Source organism: Bos indicus x Bos taurus, chromosome 2 (assembly GCF_003369695.1).
Source record: "Bos indicus x Bos taurus breed Angus x Brahman F1 hybrid chromosome 2, Bos_hybrid_MaternalHap_v2.0, whole genome shotgun sequence".
Lineage (NCBI taxonomy): Eukaryota > Metazoa > Chordata > Mammalia > Artiodactyla > Bovidae > Bos > Bos indicus x Bos taurus.
In genome coordinates, this window is record NC_040077.1 from 73020948 (window position 1) to 73041975 (window position 21028).

The 21028-nt window shown below is 43.2% G+C and overlaps 1 protein-coding gene across 20 annotated transcripts in view; it reads right to left on the reverse strand.

Moving 5' to 3' along the window:
- Positions 1 to 21028, reverse strand: part of CLASP1 (cytoplasmic linker associated protein 1) — a 273158-nt gene that overhangs the window by 26239 nt on the left and 225891 nt on the right. For 11 of the 20 annotated variants that reach the window (XM_027562770.1, XM_027562760.1, XM_027562789.1 and 8 more), the window contains 7 exons: positions 19726 to 19815; positions 16088 to 16231; positions 15470 to 15576; positions 11448 to 11564; positions 6749 to 6899; positions 2307 to 2553; positions 65 to 255 (listed from right to left, as the gene is read on the reverse strand). In XM_027562770.1, coding sequence (XP_027418571.1) covers positions 65 to 255; positions 2307 to 2553; positions 6749 to 6899; positions 11448 to 11564; positions 15470 to 15576; positions 16088 to 16231; positions 19726 to 19815 — 1047 coding nt within the window. The remainder of the gene's footprint in view (positions 1 to 64; positions 256 to 2306; positions 2554 to 6748; positions 6900 to 11447; positions 11565 to 15469; positions 15577 to 16087; positions 16232 to 19725; positions 19816 to 21028) is intronic. The other 9 variants (XM_027562856.1, XM_027562930.1, XM_027562923.1 and 6 more) reach the window with 2 other exon arrangements.

Genomic DNA, 21028 nt, shown 5'->3' on the forward strand with positions numbered 1-21028 from the left:
GAGGCGTGGCACAGAGTGGAGGGGAGCCGTGGCTCCAGGACAGACAGGAAGGCGGGCAGCTCACATCCTTGTCCCCGAGTGTCTCGAGCAGCAACAGCAGGATGGTCTTGAAGTGCTCCTCCCAGACGCCCAGGCTGTCCTCACGCGTGATCTTGAGCAACTCCAGCAATGCGCCCTTCCGCTCCTCCACCCGCTCGTTGTGGTTGGACAGCTCCTTCAGGAGGTCTGCCACCAGGTCCGAGTGGTCAATGGGCACTTGGGGGACACAAGACAGATGCTCAGCCCTGTTAACAGGACCCCGCCCTGCTCTCCAGCCTCTGGGAGGTCCCCACTGGCCCACACCACGCCCTGTGGCACTGGCCTCACTCTACACCCTCAGCAGGTACCCTCACCAGCTCAATGGTGAAAACAGACGTGAAAAGAGGCATCTAGGACGCAGGGACCAACAGGCAGTGCCTCTCTCTACTCGGCCTGACTTTTTTACCCTCCTATTTCAGACAAACAGGAAAAACCCCCCAAAACCCCTCCTGGACTGTCTTCTTCCCAGCTCTACTCCCTGCACCTGGCCTCAGCCAGGCTCCAGCAGGGACACCCTCACTACCCTCAGAGCCCCTTAGCACAGTTTCCTCAAGGCCCTCCACCACCACATCTGATTCGTCAATATTCATTCCCTGCTTCAGTGTCCAGAGTGTAAACACACATGGATCACAGCGTCCAGGCAACCCACAGACTAGCTATTCACAGACCGCAAAGTCTGCCGACATCATGCAGTGTAACGCCTGTCGGGACTTGACCACGGTCTGTACAGCAGAGGAACATATCCTTTCTCTTTACATGTTTTTTTTAAGAGACCTCAATACACTTAAATACTCACTTTAAATAGAATGGATGAAACACAAAGACAAACCATTAGAAATCTAAACGTGTACTCTTCTTAAGCTTCTAACCTTCTAAGACTGAAGAACAAACACCAAGGAAGTTGATGTCTTAAAGAACCCTCTCGTCTCTCCCCTGCTATCCCACCTTTTCCTTTAAGCCTTTAAGTGTACAGTTGGTGGATAACTATAGCCGACATCCTCGTCTCGTCTGTCTTAAATAAGACTGACAACTGGGTAAGTTAAACACTGTATCAATCCTATGAGTAATGAGGGGAAAAGGTCCACGGCTCCCAGAAAGTACAAATCCAAATAAGCCCTCCACTGCTAGCCTCCTGCCCAGCAGACAGCTGGGTAGACTGAGCTGCTCCCCACCAGTGAGTAGCAATCCACAGGCCAAGGGGCCACACTCTCACGTCCCTGAAGCTACCTGTGCTTTCAGACAGTTTTCCCATCACTGCTTGGCACACGGACAGCACCGTTTTCTTCCTTTCCTGCTCCCCTCCCCTCCAATTCAGCATCCACTGGTAACACAGCCCTCTCCTCTATGTCTGCCACCACAATGGGTCGGTTTCCCCTTAAAGGAGAGGGGAAAGGCATTCAGCTCTGGGGCCAGGGGCTGTGTCTCATTTCTGTGTCTTTGGCAAGCCACACCCTTCTTGACACACAGTAGGCCTTCGCTGAATGCTAACTGCTTAGAATTCTGATTTAAGGTTCTAACTGAAGTCTTCATTCAAAATTGAAAAACAACATAAAATAACAGGCTTGGAAACAAAGTATACATATATAAAACTTTAAAAAACTAATTAAAATTAACTAAAACATATGAACATGACAGTGAGGTGAAAAAAGGAAAAGTTAGGTTCTAAGTAAAATGACTATCCTATCAACACATACTCACTCACTTGTTACTCAATAATGGTCTTAACACAAGAGTCAGAAAAATACCCAGAGCAGTTCTGTTCTGTATCAAGTATGTTCTACTTGGGGCAAGTAACTCTCCCTTTCTGAACCTCAGTTTCCTACTTGGAACAATGGGAAGGATCCCTCTATCTCAGCAGCCAGCACATAGCCAGCAGGGCCCCAGGGCACATTAGATCCCTTCCCCAACCGCAGGTCCAGTAACGCGAGAGACCAGCAGGCAGTCTCCTTGCAGGGCTCTGGGACGTCTGGCCACAGCCCAGGATGGGGACATGCCCACCAGAAGCCAAACGGTCAGTGTCCCCATTGCCTATGCCCGTGCTCATCACCACCAGCTTGAGGCCTGATTCTTCACAAAGCCTTCCCCATAGGCCCTCCACGTGCCCCCTGCTCCTGGGCACACGACAGGACCTCAGACGAGCAGAGCAAGGCAGGCCTCTCTGCTCCATCCCACATGCTGTGTGTGCCCAGAGCTATCCTGCCAGGGGCATCAAGCTGGGAGAGACTCACCATCTCGTAGTTGCTCCATGTCGTCGTCGAACACGGCCTCCTTCAGGGCTGTCTTGTCATAGGCGCTGATGGTGTCCGAGTAGGGGTAGGGGCTGTAGTCACGCGCCCGTGGCCCTGGGAAGGCGCGAGGGGGCTGGGTGTTGAGGAGGGAGGTCTTGTTGTCCAGAGCCGTCCGGCCTCCTTCCACTACCTCGCTGCCGCCCCGGCCCTCGGTGGCAGGGGAGGCGATGCCACCGTCACGGGATACCTGGGGCACAGCACACTCTCAGTTCCTTTGTCTAAATCTTCACAAGTATTAGCAGAGCCAGAAATTTCTCACTTGAAATCTGGCTGCTGATACAAGTACAGTTGTTAGTGTTTCAATTTGTAAATATCTAACTCCTAAGTGACCTCCAAAGGGACAGAACATACTTATGTTTTCATCTAACCATTCCTTAGTTCACACAGAATGTCTGTTTTCCTTGGTACTGGATGACTAATTCGACAAATATTTTTGAGATTAGCGCCACGAACTTCTGAGGAGCCCCTGGAGAAGGCAAGCTGTATACCTGAAACCCCCAGTTCTCAAGGAACCTCAGAGGCCAACACCCCAGTGGAATACTTTTACCACCACCAGGAAGAGTTTTCTCTCACTGACACCCTGACATACCACCATGGATGGATGCTCCCCTGATGACCCTCTGGAGACTATTACCAAAATGCAGGTCTGTGTACCTGATGTACAGTGAGGCCAAACACCACCAAAATGTTAGGGTCTGGAGCAGAGAAAGGTTTACCGCAGGGCCAAGCAAGGAGATGGGTGGCTCCTGCCTTAAAAACCCCTGAGACTTCCCAAAGCTTTCAGCAAATCTCTTTTCTAGGGAAGATGAGGGAGGGGCGTGGTTAGTTATTGCAAACTTGTTGGGGTTAAATCCTTTTTCTTGAGATCAGGTCATGTAATGATGTTCCTGTAAATCTCCACCAAGTGAATGTTATTGGTTTTTTGTTTTTTAATTTAATATTTATTTATTTGGCCGCATCGGGTCCTAGTTGTGGCATGCAGCATCTTTAGTTCAAACATTCTAACTCTTAGTTCCCTGTTCCCTTAGTTCCCTAGCTTAGTTCCCTTAGTTCCTTATTCTCTGTTCTGACAAAAAGGGTGAGGTCCCAAGGGACAACTTTCATCCTCTGAGGTCCAGATCCTGCTAAGAGACAGAACTCAGCTGGCGGCTCCCTCAGGCTGAGGTCCTCAGACTCTGTCCAGCTGTCATCACTGAGGGAGCCAGGTGCCGAGGACCCAACTGGCCCTGAAGCCCCTCAGGTCGCCCAGATGCTGGGGCCCAGGTCCTACAGACTGCGTCCTATACAGATGTCCACTGGCATCAGGTCACAGAGGCGGGGATGGGGAGAGGTTCATGGCTGCCTCAAGCCAGTGGGTGGCCTTGGTGAGGGCTCTGGAGCCCTGCAGGACACAGTCCCCAGCATGTCCCCTGGGTGCCCCCACTCTCTAGCTCACCTCACGGCCAGGTGAGCTGGACAGCCCTGGACGGGGAAGGCTGGAATCCACTCTCCACCTGCCCATTACCATTCCGCTGACCACTGGCTGAATGGGCCACTGAAGGTCACTCATTGACAGTTCCTTGCTTGGGGGAGGGGCCTACTGTAGCACTGACCAATGGCTCAGCAACCATTAGCGGCCTCGCAGTAAGTGCTGCCTGGTAACGGGGTACAGGTAGCAGGGCATAGCAAACGGCCATGGGCTAGGGGCTGTGCACGACCCCACTGTTATTAGAGTGCCACCACCCGCGAGTCCCCTGATATATTCCCTACAGTGATGAGATCTCTACCTACAGAGAACTCAGCATCCCCCAGGCAGATAGCTCTTCCCTCAGGTGTTTCTGACTCTCAGAGCTGGTCTTTATGCTGGTCAAAGAACAGTTCTTTAATATTTTCTGAAAATGTTTTCCTAATATATTTCTGAGTTTTGTGTAAAACTAATTAAAGCTCTGGTCCCCTGGCCCTTGTGTCATGTTTCTGACCGGCTCCATTCTCAGGGGGTCCCTTCTTCTGAGTACGCTGGCCTATCCGGCACCCTTTACAGGTTAGCAGAGAAAGTGTGGCTGACTGCAGTGGAAAGAGCAAAATGGTCACTTTCCTCAAGTCAGATGTGTGACTACAGAACAGTGGAGGAAACATTTCCAGGCAGCCACACCCCACTGGTGATTCCTATGGCAAAATTTTTATTTGTGCTTGTCGGTAAGATACATCTCTCTCATTTTATGCCTATGCATTTGTGGATTTTTTTTTAATTGTAGTAAAAAAAACCACACAAAAACTGTGTGTGTATGTATATATGACATATATGTCAAATCATTTAAATTAGTTAATTCATTAAGTGTCTAACTTAGTAACATTAAATACATTCACAATGGTGTGTAAGCATTACCACTGTGTCATATTTTAGGCAAAACTTTTTTCATCTTACCCAACCAAAACTCTGTTACCATTAATAACTCCCTGGCCCTTCCAGCCCTGTAGTCTCTGTTCTACTGTCTGTCTTTATGAATTTGACTACTCTAGGGACCTCATGTAAGTGGAATCACACGGTATTTGTCTTTCTCTATCTGGCTTATTTCACTTAGCAAGACGTTTTCAAGGTCCATTCATGTTCTAACACATACATAGTATTATGTTCCTTTTTATGGCTGAACAATACTGCAGTACATATTGCATTTTGTTTATCCATTTATTTGTTGATGGATACTTGGATTGCTTCCACCTTTGTGCTACTATGACTAACATCATTCTGAATACTGGTGCACAAATGTCTGTTCATGTTTTTGCTTTCAATTCCTTTAGATATACACCTGGTAGAACCAATGCTAGGATGCACTGGTTCTTACACACCCTGCCCAAAAGATCTTGTCCTAACATAATTAAGATAAAAAAGAATTTATAAATATATGCATAGAAGACTGAACAGGAGTTTTCTCGTGGTATAAGATGTTTCATAGATAATTTTTTTTAAAAATTATTTTATTTTAGCTGTGCCAGGTCTTAGTTGTGGCATGCGGGGTCTCATTCCCTGACCAGGGATTGAACCCAGGCCCCCTGCACTGGCAGCACAGAGTGTTAGCCACTGTTCCACCAGAGAAGTCCCAGATAATTTTTGTCTCTTTGTAACTCTCAAAAGTAAAACATACATTACTAATATAATGAAAAAATTATTTATAAAAGGGTTTTAAAAACTTCAGACAATAAAAAAAGAAAGTGAAAAACTCCTAACACTAATCACGTTTAAGAACAAAATCTAACTTTCTTAACTTGGTACATTATATCAATTGATACCCTTTTGGCTGGATGTCCTTCCTGAAAGTTCCCCTCATATTCCATGATGCCACACTCCCCTCCGCTAATCTTTGGTCCTTCTTGACTCCTTTTCTTCTGTCTTTCCCTTAGTGTTGATGCTCCTTAGGATTTTGTCCTTCCTTCCACTTGGCTGACTTCACTTGCTTTTCTTTAGTTACCAGCAGGCAACTAGTCAATGTCTCTCAAACCTCCACCACCAGCCCAAATCACCAGCCTCAACGCCAGACTGGTATGTCTGAAAGCCTAATGGCTGTTTGCGTCAACGTTTCATCATGTTCCCACCCCCCATATTATCTCACTGAATTGCAGCAGCATGTCCTCAACAGTCCTTGCCAGAGACTCTGGCTCTTCTATTTCTGCTCATGAGCTACCCAACTCAACTTCCTCTGGAGTCATGTTCCATCTTAGGGTCTCAGCAATCCTTCTAAAATGTATGTGTGACCATGCCACTTCCCTGGTTAAAAATCCTTCAGAGATTCTTCAGTCAACTCCAGAGAAGCCTGTGCAGCTCCTTCTCCCCCATCCAGGGCACGCCCGCCATGTTCACTGCCGCCACCCCCCAGGGGACATCCTCCTGTGTCCACCCCCATCCTCCTGCCTCCTCACAGACTTCTCTAGGACTACGACAAGCACCTCACAGTCTTCATGCTCAGAAGGTGACATCATCTCCTCTGCAGATTCATCCGGAGCACCCAGACTGACCCTGATCGCTCCTCCCCCAGGACAGTTTGCTGCCACCCTGCCTGCCTCTACAGGAGACTGCAGCTCCTGGAGCACCACACTGGCGTCGGGTGCAGGCGCACTGTTTTTATCACATCAGAGGAACATAAACATGTCCAGGATAATGGAAGCCAACTGAGAAAAAGGGCATTTAACATTCTTCACAAGATAGCTGCGGGCTACACTGCAATTTCACAAAGCTGCCCTGGGCCTCTTAAAATCATACTATTCTAACTATGAGATAAAAATAACGTTGGGGTTCAGTAATCCCAGTGCTCAGTGTTCAGGATTATCCCTGGATGGACACAGAGGTCCCTACCGCTCCAGGTGGTGACTATACACAGCCCTCCCTCTGTCAGCCTGTGGATACTCACAATATCGCAGTCCTTTCTGCCATCTCTTTTAATGGGCTCATTCAGATCCTCTTGGCTTCGAAAACTAAACTTTTCAATGGCTTCTGTCACTCCACGCAAAGAACTATAGATTTCTTCAGAGTTCAGGTTTTCAGTATCATAGTCCAGCATGCTATAGATCAAAAATATTTTATTCCTTAAATTGAGGCACACACATAAAATTGGGGTATGGGTAAAAATTACTTCTAATAATTTACAGAATAAGATATAATTATAGTTTCTTTAGGTGATTTGGAATAATAAGGAGACATCTTTTGTTAGAGCACCACCACCGGACAACTTAATTACACATCTTCCTCGTCAGATCTGGCCCCAAACACACGACATCAGCACTCAATAAGAGCCAGTGCAGTGGGAAAACAGCAACCACGAGAATGCAAGAACTCAAAGAGTGACAACCAGTGATGATGCATGAGGTAATGGACGTGGAAAAATAACTTTCATACCTTGAAGATGGAAAAAAGTAGTTTGGTTGTTACTGGTCTCAAATGTACAAATAAATGAAAAGAAAGCTAGTGTTACAGACAAATTTTAAAGGAGCGAAGCACACGACTGTACAAGGCTGGATTTTGCTTACCAGTATCTGAAACCTGTAAAAATGAAACCCCAGAGTAGAGAATGACTCAAAGTCAGATCCACCAATGCACTCCTGACACCCTTCCATCTAACCCAGTAATTTGCTTGCACAACCAAACTCTTCTAGATGCAGACTCTGGGAGTTTTACAACAAAAGCAGATCTTATAAAGATGAGTCACACTTCCAGATGAACACCTAAAAGCACTTCAGAAAGTAAGAAATATCTGTCCCTTACAGAAAAATGACATCAGCTCTTGTCCATGGAGACATCTAGCACAGCAAAACACAGAATAAGGCAAAAATCCTCCTGGGATAATGCAGTGTACAATAGAGTGCCCTTTAGATGTTTGCAAAGTACACTGAGAGAGACGGAAGAGCCTAAGAACAAAACCATCACCTTCCCTCCCTGCAAATAATTCAAGGGAGCCAGGCCGAAAAACTGTTACTTAAACATCACTTGTCCCAAGAAAGTATTCAAGAAAAGATCAGATAAGTTGGTCTAAATTTGAAGAAAGTCTTGAGTTACAACTGAGAATTGCCAGGGACATTAAAAGAATCCTTGAAAGTGAAAGTCACTCAGTCATGTCCGACTCTTTGCGACCCCATGGATTGTGTCCATGGAATTCTCCAGGCCAAAATAATGGAGTGGGTAGTCTTTCCCTTCTCCAGGGGATCCTTCCCAACCCAGGGATTGAACCCAGGTCTCCCGCATTGCAGGTGGATTCTTTACCAGCTGAGCCACAAGGGAAGTCCAAAGAGAATCCTTGGCTGTATATAAATAAACATTCAATGGCATTCATTATTAAGGACTAAAGAACAGCAATCTCTCTGTTCTTCAGAAGAGAAATAACTGAAACCAGTCATCCACTGGTGGGAACCACTCCTCCCCCAAGAGCAATACACCCAGACTTGTACATTCTGTTAGGAAGAAAGTTTCCTGTAACTTAAACACAAACCATGTTTACCAACCTTCCCCTCAATACACACACTTTTTTGTTGTTGCTGTTGTCTAAGGTTTGGGCAGATGAACAATACTTGAACAGTTCTCACTTGAATTAGCCAGACCTCTACTGGCTGGAAGTTGTAATGACCTGAGTGGTTTCTAAGACTGGATGGGTCCTGCGAGAGCACAAGATCTGAATTCACTCTCTGAGATGAATTTACTGTCTTTGCAACCTTCTGGCCCAGGCAGCAGGCATCCTTCTTTTCTGATGAATGAAAGAAAACACCCTAACTGTACTTGGAGAGTTCACAAAAACACATGCCAACTCAAAGACTGGCTCTGGCATCAAACAAAAAGAAACGTGAACTTCAACACATTTATAGTTAAGACTCCATGTACACATTGACAGGAGGTGGAATCAAAAACTTGAACAGAATTCAAGATTTCAACCCCTTCTAAGTTCATAAGGTTATCTAAGGCAATATTGCTTTAATGTGAAGGGAGTACGACTGTAGAGCACAGGGGCTCCCTGACACCATCCACCCCTCCTTCTAAAACACCACAACACTAGCTTATGTGTGAGCAAAGGCATTTATACATCTGGCCAGTACACTATGTTTTATAAATAAAGACTGAATATGACTTAAACAAAAAAATGTGTATATAAGATGTCAAAAGATGCCTTAAAATACTTTTAACAACAACAATCAAAAAAAATAACACAGCCCATGCAAAAGGAACAAACATGGGAAGAATGCAGGGATGGACAGGAGGAAGTCTGGGGAACGTTCAGCTTTTAAGGGATGTCACAATATTATTCTCCATGTCGCTTCAGAAGATGCTGGCTTTCACGTAGTTCACCCCATTATTTTTAACCTGAACTTCCTTAAAAATAATTCATTTGAGTCACATAACTTTAGCATGATAGTAGCCTCTTTTTTTAAAATATGAAAATAAAGGATTCTGCCAGTTAATGGTCCTCATTCTTACTTTCAATTAATAAACCAACTCGGACTTCCAATTTTGGAGAACCTGTGCACAGCCAAGTACAATCTGCGGTGACACTTCTTTTAGACTCACTAGCTTGAGTTTTGAAGTATCTCCTTGGTATGAAGTGGAAACTGTGAGCTCCAGGTGAGAGACAGGATTATTTTCCTCTAAAGGGAAACATATAAGGCTGCTTTCCTTGCCATTTCACGTCCTGGCAATTGTGTTTCTTCAAGTCAATACCCACGAGCCCTTACTGCGTGGGGAAGAAGGAACCCTCTGTGGATGCTGTCATCAGGGAATCACAGGTGGTATGACCCCAACAAGTAGTACATGTAAGGGGACAGCAAGAGGGATGCAGCAGCTTTACTTAGAAAACACTGGGGCAGTAACCCCCAGTCTGTCACCTGCCCCCACATTCTGTCTTGTTTTAGCTTGGAGGTATAATCCCTTAGGTCAAAGGCCAGGTCTTAGTCATCTATAAACACTGTGATTAGACTCCAGAAAGATTTTCATAGGGTTCTTTAGATTAGGAAAAGTTGCTCAATCAGTCAGTAGTCACGGATCCGAGGTCTGGCCAGGGCACTAGATACCAGGCAGAATAAAGTTCTGGACTCACCCTGCTGAGAAGGATGCAGAGCGTAGGTGGGGGCGGGGCACATGAAATTGGGTCGCCAAGAAAAGAGAAGCTGGGACAGAAGTGTGCCTTCTGAGACGTTCTTCTTTGTCATGTGTAGGAAAGAGATACCAGGTATGGAATAAGGATAACTGTTTCTGTTCATGACATCAATAGGGTTTTGGCAAAGAGACAGACTTCCTCTTTCTTAGTTTGATGTAACAGACAGGTTTTCTAAGTGTCAGTGTCTCTGGTCCACTCTCTCTCCCTCCAACATTAACAGAAGTTATAGCCATTTATGAAGCATTAGCTAAAGCACTGGGTACTTGTTTGTGTACCCAAGTGTGAAAAGTGATTCAGGAACAGATGTCCTCTGGAGGGCGGTCTTCATGGCTAGATGGGAAGATTGATTGCCTGGGGGTGAAGCTTGGTGCCCAGTAAGGCACACAGGTCAGTATACTGGGAGACAGTCAATAAACTGGTCTTACACTTCGAGGCATGACCAACCTTTAACAAACGGCAGTGACGTGCTTTATTTGCACTGAGGACGGCAGCTGCCTCACTGTCCACATGCCCCTGCCCGTCCCTGTGCATCTATATGTCATCACAGGGGCACCTGCACACTTGAGGGGTTACTTTCAGAGCTGCGAGAGTTTCAAAAGGAAAATGCTGTTAAAATATTTAGCTGACTTGTTTACTTGTTCACTATGCTGAGCATACAAAGGTAGGAATGTAAATCTTCTGTGAAATCTCCAAGGCATTCGAAAATAACACATTTCTTTTCTGTTTTGTCTTAACCCTGTCCTGTCACAGAGGCAAGACTCATCTCACATAGCACAGAGGGAACAGGCTGCCCTGTACTCTGCTCATGTATCAGGAGCCAACAGGGAAGGGATTCTCTGATCTTTTGACCTTTACAAAAAGCACCTAGAGACCCTCAAACAGGTAACTACAGAAATACATGTACCCTCCCTTCATACCATGGATTCCCCATCTGATCTGTCGCATTCCACTGGCAGCCTGTGGGGACCCCACAGCTCTCCTGCTTGGAGCAGCCCCTTTAATGAGCTATAATAGGGAGCGACTTCTTGGGGCTGCTTTTCTGGATCTCAGTCTTCAGACTATTACCACATGCAGGACAGCAGGAAAGACATCCCACACCACTGAGAGCAGGACCGAGGCCACAAGTGCAATGTGGGAAGGAGCAGGCCCATGCAGCCGGCTGGGGACACAGTGCACCGCTGGGTGGTGCAGGCACCTTTAGGAGGCTGAGCACTGCCCTGGGCTGAGGGCTTGCAAGTGAAGATGCTGATGAATGTGGTCAGGTGATGCAACAGTTCCTTGCCCTAGGGGCAAAGTAGAAGCCATCCTCATGAGGTCTGACCGAGGTCACGCACCTGCTCACACTTCTCACCAAGGCTCTACCCTGCTGGTCTCGGCCGGAGGCGGCGGAGAGGCTTCCCCAGAGACCTGAGACGACCTTGGAAGTGCAATAATATTGTGACACCTCAGACAAGTGGGACAGGTGGCTTGTTACCTGGGAGAGTAAGAGCGCCTGAGAGTCTTGTGGGAGGGAGCGGTGGGGATGGAGTTAGGCTGAGGAAAGGGAGGTGGGTGCCTCGACAGCCCATCGGCATTGCAACCCCATAACCGACTGCAGTGATCAGAAGAGGAGAGTCAGAAAGAGACACAGAACAGGCAAAGGGGGCAGGGAGGCACTATACTCTACATGTCCTACAGTCTCATCCCTTTGGGACAAGGTTCTACCCAAATTTACACTTCACCATTCAGAAGAAAAGGACCAACTTTATTTTACAATTTGGTCCTCCATCAAGACTTCTCATTCTTTCCTCACTCAGTTCTGTATTTACATTTTTAAATCACATGAGATTCCAAGTATATAGGAGTGTGTGTGTGTGTGTAAAGGAACTTATAAATGCTTACATGCAAAAAAACCACAGATGTTTACTTTCAGATAATGCAATCAATTATTTTAGAAGGAACCCAAAGAAGAACTATGGGCCTGAATCAAACAGGACCAAGGGAACCACAGCAGAGTCTCAGAGACTGTACCACCCACCAGAACACTCAGGCAGGGAACACCATGCTTCCCCACTGGGACCCTCAGATGGGGTCCAGAGGTGCCACGAGTAACTTCCCCCTAAGAGAACAGCACCGCGAGAGAACGGGGGAGCACAACCCACTGGCTGGCTCAGGCAGGAGGGACAGAAAACCTAAGCCCCCTGCTCGTGTGACCTGATAAGACGTTTAAAGTGCATCTGAGCACAGGTACTCCTCACTCAGCAAGTGACCTGGGCATGCAGAGGCCCCGCCTGAGTTCTAGCATCTGCTGCAATTCAGTAGACCCAGGAAGATGGGAAAGGTGTGAACCGAACTGCCTGTAGGTGTGATAGGAGGCCACGGGGTGGGGCCAGAGGACTAGGGCAGCATTTTCAGAGCAGCACACCCGCCCTGGCACTTATCACAGTTCAGGAGCAGTGGTCCAAGGCTCGTCTCCAGCTGAGGACAGTGGTGGCCCCACGTCATAAGGAAACCAAGGTGTGGAGGGAGCGGCCACTGGAGCACAGAAGGGCCCTAAAGGCATCCCCCAGGCCACACACTGAGTCAGGGACACAAGAGGACATAGATGACCCCCTCAAGCTGGAGTTCTGCCCATAGGGTTTTATCAAGCAGATGCCCCAGCACCTCAACGTGGGAGGGGGTCTCCAGGCTGATCCCCACTTTGAGTCGGTGCACACTCCTCATCATCTGATGGACTGAGTGTAAAATCTGCCTGAAATTACCTCTTATTGCTGGTTACCAGATGTTACCTACTTAGCATCCTAAGGCATGTTCACTGAGAGCGCACAGCAGGCTCAAATAAGGACAGCCACGTGCTTTTTCTATCTTAAAGGGAACAGACTTCACGTAATTGCTGAAGCCCCTAGCAACTCTTTTTCATTTAACATCAATCCCACTAAATGGAGCTAAAATGTAAACATATATTTAATTTATGGAACACTTCAGACCATAAGTCTTCTCTCCAAAGACCCAGCAGTGTCTGTCTGCTCAATGGGAATAAACAATAATTCTTCCTTCTCACAGAAAAGGATAACCGACGGATGGAATTTCCACAGAAGGTTGACCTGTTAGCTGTGGCTTCTCTAATGTTATCTACCAGGTTGATAAAAATGACTTTCTCACTAGCAATTAAAAAAAAAAAAAAAAAAAAAACTCAAACGTGTCATCATGTTAGACTATCTTCTTATTAGCATCATAATCTGAGGGTAGAACTTTGGGGCTTAAAAAAGCTTCATTTTGATACTCGAAATTGACTTAAAATGAAGAATTGGCAAGAACTCTTCCGTTTAAGAACAAAAAACTAACATCAAATGGTCAAGATAATTCAAAAGAACAGCAGAATAGAAAAATACATGTTTCAAGAGCACTACTCAAAAAAATAACCAGATTTATATCTGGTGGTATTTGTCCACCGCCTACTTACAATGTGGTGACCTAATACATTGTCCTAATTAGTGCAAGAGTTCATTTCTTTCATAAATTTCCTGGTAGAAAGTATGCATCCTATTTGAATATTTCCTATGATATGATGACATGAGGCAGCTTTTTCTACTTCTGGACAGTTTTAGCTGTGAGAAAAATGATTTTTCCCAATGAGTTCAAGTTGGCTTAGGTCATTCTGGCTAGTTACACACTGACTGGGGCATATTCTGTTTAAAAAGAAAGACAGAAACTACATAACTAAGTAATTTCTTACAGAACAATTTGTTGGTAAGAAAATATTTCAGCCTCACTTGGACTTTTTAATACTGAAAAAAAAAACTTCTTATTTCTTACACTCACCTGGTAACCCTAACAGTAAAAATTTAGATCAGGCTAGTTAAGAATGAATGGTGACCTGGAAAAATAAATTAGAGTTTTAAAATAATTTGGAGATCCATGAAATTTAAAAATACCTAGCCAATTCTTAGCTCTCATGGCTTATACTAGCAGCTCCCCCACCCCCAATCTTTCACTTAAACTATCAGCACATATAATAACAAAATATTTAATCTGAAATTTATCCTTTATTACATAAAGAATGTGCAACCTTATTAGTGAAATAACTAAAAAGTAAGTATGAACTGAGTATTATGGAAGAACAGATTTGTCAATGTTTCAGAAGTATCACTTCTAAACAAAAGCAACAATTTATAGAGAATACAAGTTTTCCACAAATTTTCTCCTACGAAGGAAGAGAATTCTATGATTTTACTGCCAACTCTGGGGTTATTTAAGACAAACCATTTATTTAGATACAGATAAAAAGTTGGCTGAGTCTCAGTCATACTTGGGAAAAGTAAGACATGTTTTCATTACTTTCTGGTCCCAACTGTTTAATTAGATTAGCCTGCTGAAATCATGACCACACAGACCAAATTTGGAAACACAATGTTACTTCGGTCTACCTAAATACAGTGCCAGGGGGACCTCAGGCAATATAAACACTGAGATACTATAAGTATACAAAATATTTCGCTTCTCTAAGAGAAAAATACAAATCTGACATTTTCTAAAATATTTATATGATAACTTGAGAAACTGAACAGAACTTCAGCAGTAAGGACAGCAGAGTTTGGAAGACTCTCGAGCATCAAAAAAATCTAAACTTAAAGGTACTTCCATATTGTTATCTTCCAACTAAAGAGGTAACTCTTAAAGGGGGATGGTATACTTGTAAGATTTTCCTCTAATTTTAAGATCCTGGCATCAGCAACCCAAAGTCCTAATGTCATGAAACAAACACACATGTGTGACCCTTCCACGACCAGGTACTGGCTCTTTCCTAAAAACTGCAGCCTACAGGGCCACCATGAATGAGACCATGAGAAACTTCAACACAGTCCAGGCGGTCACGAAAACCATCACACAGAGACTTCTAAAGGCTCTGGTCAGATGCAAATGTTATCTAAAGAACTTGAGGCAAAGTATCTTCTCAAGTCACTGCCTCAGACTCTGTAAGGCCGATGTTCACATGGCCCCAACAGGAGTCTGAAAATGTTGATCCATTTTTAGTTCCCAGGCTCTTAATCCCTCCTCAGAGCAGCATTCTACTTCAACCATGAGCCTAGGATGAAAGCAACCATGCTTGGAACGGCCACTTGGCTGGAAACTACCCCAGACTCTGGACAATTATAAAGGATTTTACTTAGATGGTCAAATACCTTAAGGTGCTGCTATTGCTCACACAACAGCTAAAGAGCTTCTATGTTAAACAGGACTAAATATAACTTTTGGTTTAAAAATTTTTAAGGTACTAGAAAGTGTTTAGAGCTAGAAGAACTCTCAGAGACCATTCAGCAGAAACTGCTCATTTTGCCACAGAAGTTAACTGCTTTGCCCAAAATCAATTACACAGTTAAGATATGGGTGAAGACTAGGACCTGTGGGCTCCTGGTACCCATACACTTTTTGGTATTAAGCTCAGTCTATAATCTGAAAATTAGCTAGAAGAGACATGGGGGTGCTTTAGTGTCTTCACTGTTGAAACTGCTTTACCTTGGAGATAGGCCACCATGGGAGCAGTTGGTGGGTGAGGTCAGGGGGCTGGTCCGGCTGCTGGGGTGTCTGGAGGGAGTCCGGCCAATGGTGTTGCTTGGAGAGCCCTGAGTGAAGGCAGAAGAGCTCCATCACTCAAGAGATAAATATAGAACACAGTTCCACTTGCCCCTGGCCTTGGAACCCACATGTAAATAAATGGACATATTTTGCATAATCAAGGTGATTTTTTTGCAGAAAAGTTCATTTTTTAAGTGCATATGAACCGAAAATCGGTAACTGTCCTATAGGCAATCCCGAAGCTGAGTGACTGCTGTCAGCTGTGCTAGAGTAACAGACACAATTCAGCATTTGCATCTTTACAGAGTGAAAAAAACTAAGTTCCTCAATAACTGCCTGAATGACTTCATAGACGTTTAACTAAACAACCTGACTTGACAGAAAGGCCATGTTTAAATACCAGATTCATTCACTGGGAATACAGCAGGATCAGACATGGCCCCCACACTCTGGCTGCCCATGACCTATTGCAAGAGAACAGGAAAACTGGCTATTCCATTAGAGCAGGTTCTAGATGAGGAGTAAGTGGTGGTTACCAACTGTGACCAAAGCACTCACCACACTGGTGTTACTGGAATTCTTGAGGTGGTTATGCAGGAGTTTGGTGGCACCATCCTGGAATGTTTTTGGCAAGGCACCAAGTAACATGGTAAATTCAGGAGTGTTCAATTCAAACAGAGAGATGAGCACAATTTGTGCTGCCTAGAAACAGAAGAAACGATTAATTTGTGTTACGTGCAATTGCCTATCTTGGTCAAAATGCTCATTAAAATTGTTTATTTATTTATTTTGGCCAAGCCACATGACTTGCAGGATCTTATAATAGTTCCCCAACCAGGGACTGAATCCAGGTCCTTGGCAGTGAAAGCTCTGAGTCCTAACCACTGGACCACCAGGGAAGTTCTAAAATTATTTTTAAAAGAAAACTGCTTTGTATGAGTAAATAATAACATTTGTGCCACACACACACACAAAAAAAGGCAAAAAGCACCTAGAGAAAACACTATAATTGATGGTAATCAATTATAAATAGCCTAATTTTGATATGGAAAATAAGCCCTGGTTTCGCTGAACACACTGGCCTTAGTTTCCCACAGGATGTTAACAGTAAACTCCTGCAACTTCTCTGTTTCCAGGACTAGGGTCAAACAATCAAAAAATCTGAAAAGGCTTAAGACTGGTCACCCTAGTAAGTCAGAATCAGATGAGGCTCCCAGTATACCCTGCAAAGAACAAGTTTCTAAACAAGCCTCCACGGCTTTGTCTTATAAAACTACTTTTCCCAGTAAGTAAGAAAAACTAGAAAAAAAGAGAGTTCAGGTACATCTGAAAAACTCCTACTTTTACATCTGTGCATTGAGGACAGAGACAGTCTTTGCAGAGCAAACCAGATTTACTCCTCTGCCTTTTGGAAACTGTTCTACTTTTCTTGACTAGAGAGACAACACATGCAGGATGACTCAAGGTTGCTAGCAGCCATGTGGGGACGAGCAAGCGGCTAAAGCAACAGCACTCAAGTGGAACCCTGGCTTCCCTAGTAGGTTACATGTCTGCTATTAGCGTAATGCCTGCGGAATCAGTCACAAGTGTTCTGACTTGGAAAAACTATGCCAAAAGAAAACTTTAGGAAGTACTAACTGGCGTTTCTTACAATTTTCTAAGAGTCTAAAGAAAGGAAAATGCTATATGAAAATCTTTTAATAATTTATATTTCTAAAGATTGTAATATTTAGGATTGAAGCAATTATTCTAAATATTTTTCCACTATATAGAATATTACATAAAAACATGATTGCTGAGATTTTTTGCAAATAAACTCCAAAAAAAATTTCAATGATTTTATAATGTTAAAATTAATTTTAGGTCCAGTTAAGACAAAACTACTATTTTGTGCCTGGAGAAGGAAAAAAAAAATCCAAATACCCATATGCATTTAACCAAAATTAAAAATTAAAAATCAGTAGAATAACATTTTTTACACAATTGAAAATTTTCTTTTATAATGTCTTTAAGCACAACATTGGGCAAAAGCATCTTACTTTTTCTCTTGACTTCTAAACATGGTCCTTTATATCCTTTCCATTAAAATTAAATTGGAAGGGCCAGTGTCCTTTTATGACACAGACAAAAAATATTATTATTGATTGAACTGAAATAAACATTTCTGCATTATTAAAACAGTTTTAAGAAACCATTATCTGAAGAACTCCATTTCACCATCAACTTAATGTACTGTTAGTATGATTTGTATAAAGGCAAATTACCCAAATCATGCAAAGTAACCTGTGCATGACTGTAGTAACTGTGCAAAGTAAAAAGTAGTACAAGTAAAAAAAACATGCAAGTAAAAAGTCTTACTGATGCTAGGAAAAAAATGCATACAGAAAACACTGCACTTCAAAGAGAAGCAAAGAAGCAGACTTGAGTTTTGGCAGGGAAAAATCAATATCACCAATTAAATTAAGACAGTTTAGGCACTTCTATTTTGTTTACTGCAAATGGCATTAGAAAACTATAAAATGCATCATTACATTTTTTAATAGTACGTTTTTACATGGAATGGGCCACTGTCTTTAGACCTAATTTCTCCCCAGAATGACAAGATAAAACTTACTTGGGGTTTTTCACAAAGCAAATTATGAAACTGGTGGAGTCTTTTAGGAAAAAGAAGGCTGCAAGGTGACAGGCCTAGAAATTGTGCTAATTCAGGCTACTTGACATTAGTGCCTTCCGTCACATGGGAAAACAAAGAGCAGCAGACTTCAACTTCTACCCACTGAAGAGCCTTCCCTCAATAACCTGAAGGTGAATTTCCATGAGAAATCAAATAGAAAGACAAGGAATTCTGAAAATAATTCAGTGGACAGATGGTATATGGTTTTATAAACATAAAATGAATATAATTTATTTTTGCACTTTCCAAAATATAAATTATAAATGATTTCATACAGCTTTAAAGCTGTTTTCAAAGTAAAATCTTTTTTCTGAGATCCATGCTCCAGAAATGGATAGAAAGTATCATTTAAATGTTATTTTTAAAAGATTTCACATCAAAGTTCTAAAAGAAATGAGACTGTTACGACCCTAAAATATTTTACCTACAACTCTGTATCAGTGAGGAGTCAATACCAGAACACTCAGGCAAGGATAAAAACTGGGTTATATTTGTCATCATCATCAATATGCTCCTCCCTGCAGGAATAATTCCAAACATGGGGATGGGTTGGAGAAATTTGGAGCTTCCCTGATAGCTTAGTTGGAAAAGAATCCGCCTGCAATGCAGGAGACCTGGGTTCGATCCCTGGGTTAGGAAGATCCCCTGGAGAAGGGAAAGGGTACCCACTCCAGTATTCTGGCCTGGAGAATTTCATGGAGAAATTCATTTTAAACAGCCTGGGCCAGACCTCATGATCAATGATGAGTCAAAAGCCAGAGGGTGTCATTGCTGTGCCTGTTCCATCTTTGAGCCCTTGCCCCATGAGAGGAAGGGCCATTAAAAAGCCAGACCAGAAACTCTGCTGCTGATGCTTTCTAACACGTAACTAACTCTTGGGGCCACGTGTCTTAAAGATTACATGGTGACCTAACAGGAAATGGCCCCCACAGGAGAACTTAAGACGGTGAAGGTAAAAGGGTCTCCAAATCCTGCTAGTTGTCTGAAAAGAACCTGCAGGGTTATCAACGGCCTGTACCGCACAGCAGAAAAGGATTCTTCCAGAGAAGAGATCAATAAAACTTTGACAAATGCTTCAGTGTTGGCATTAACTAGGGAAATTTAAAATTTGAGAGGAAACGGAGTTTTCTAATTAAGTAAACATCTATTACTGCTCCCTTCAGAGTGTGATTAAAACTGCTTTAGAAAAATCACCAAAGAGAAGGTATTTCAAAACCTTCCAACATTTTAAATTCAGCATCTCTCCTTTGCTATTGTGTTAAACTATGGTAGAAGTCTGTCTGCAATATGGCTATTTCTTTGGGAAGGCAATTAATTATAAAACACACCAAAACACAATACTTTTATACAGGCACATGCACACATGCACGCACAGACACACATTCTTTCTTACATATTATTATGTTAACTTTAGGTTTTTCCCAAATCTTCTCAGTGTCTTCACAAGTGTAATCAAGATTAATAATCTAAATGCAAACAGTGATGTGTCTTTTTGCAAATTAGTATACAGTTTCAAATCTACCTGTTTACAATTTTCTTCCAAGTTTCCTTCTCCAGGCCCAGAGCAGGTCGAGGCCGCCCTTATGGGTAAATCTTCCCCTACTCGACTATGCTAAAGCAGGATGGACAGACAGGAGAGGGGCAGGGTTTAATCAGAGGCAAGAAGCACACACTTAAAACCATGGTTATTGATAAGCTCCCAAGTGTTTGGCTTAGTTTCTAAAGTCATGTGTGTGTATATATATATACACATATATATATGAAAGAGAGAGAGAGATTGTATAATCTAAAAGTCTATGAATAGTTGTCAGTAATGCCTAACGTGGTTCCCTACTGAAAAATAGTAATAGAACAGTAACAGGATTCTTAAGAATAATATCAGTAACTACCAGTTTTAAATCTCAATCATCCCCTAAGTCCTTCATAATCACAACCCCTCCTGGAAGTAGGGCTCTTGCAAAGAGATTAAAGTGAGACTTGAGCAAGGCAGTCACAATTAAGCTAAGATTCAAATCTCATTCAATGGTATTAAAACTCTGAGCTTTTAGATTAGGACAGCTGCCTATCTATAATCAGAGATTTACATTTTTTTCAATTAGCAATGCCAACTTTCGAAAGCTGTTTATATACTTCTCCTCCTCCAGGCAACAGCATCTTCATCATTTTTAGCTTTCTGTGTCATGCCATTATTCCCTGCATTTCTCAAAACAACCTTTGGGGGCCAAACCTGTTAGTTCATTTGACAAAGCCAGTGCTCAGTGTTAGAGAATCACATAAGGAAACACACAGGGATTCTGAGCCTGAAAATATAAACACACCATTAAAAATTCTATTGTCATTACTGCATTCCTTTTGACTTAACAGGGAAAAAGAAATCTCCCTAATGCTGGAAAAAATGTGAAGCAGCAGCAAACCAAAGCAACCCTCAAAGAGTAACAGCTTAAACTACAAAAACAAAGCAGTATTTATCTAGGATTTTATATGCTCTATTGTAATTGGTCCTCCCAATAGTGACTAAAGCAAGTACCATTATTCCTATTTTATGGATTTTAAACAAGAATTCAGAGGCTAAAAAGCCTCTAAAAAGCAGCAGAGGCAGAAGTCAATAGAGGTCAAACTCTAGAATCTACTTTCTTCTGTGAATATATTGTACTGCCTCAACACACACAGCGCCTTAAGAAAGGTCTAGTGTGCCTCTTTATAATTTGGCCAACACAGCTATAAGGGCTCTCAGAGTTAAAAAATGGAAACAGTTACTTCAGGAATACAGCAGGCCAGTTAGAGTCTGGGTGGGGTTTTCCCACCGAGTCCAAGTCAGTCTTGGC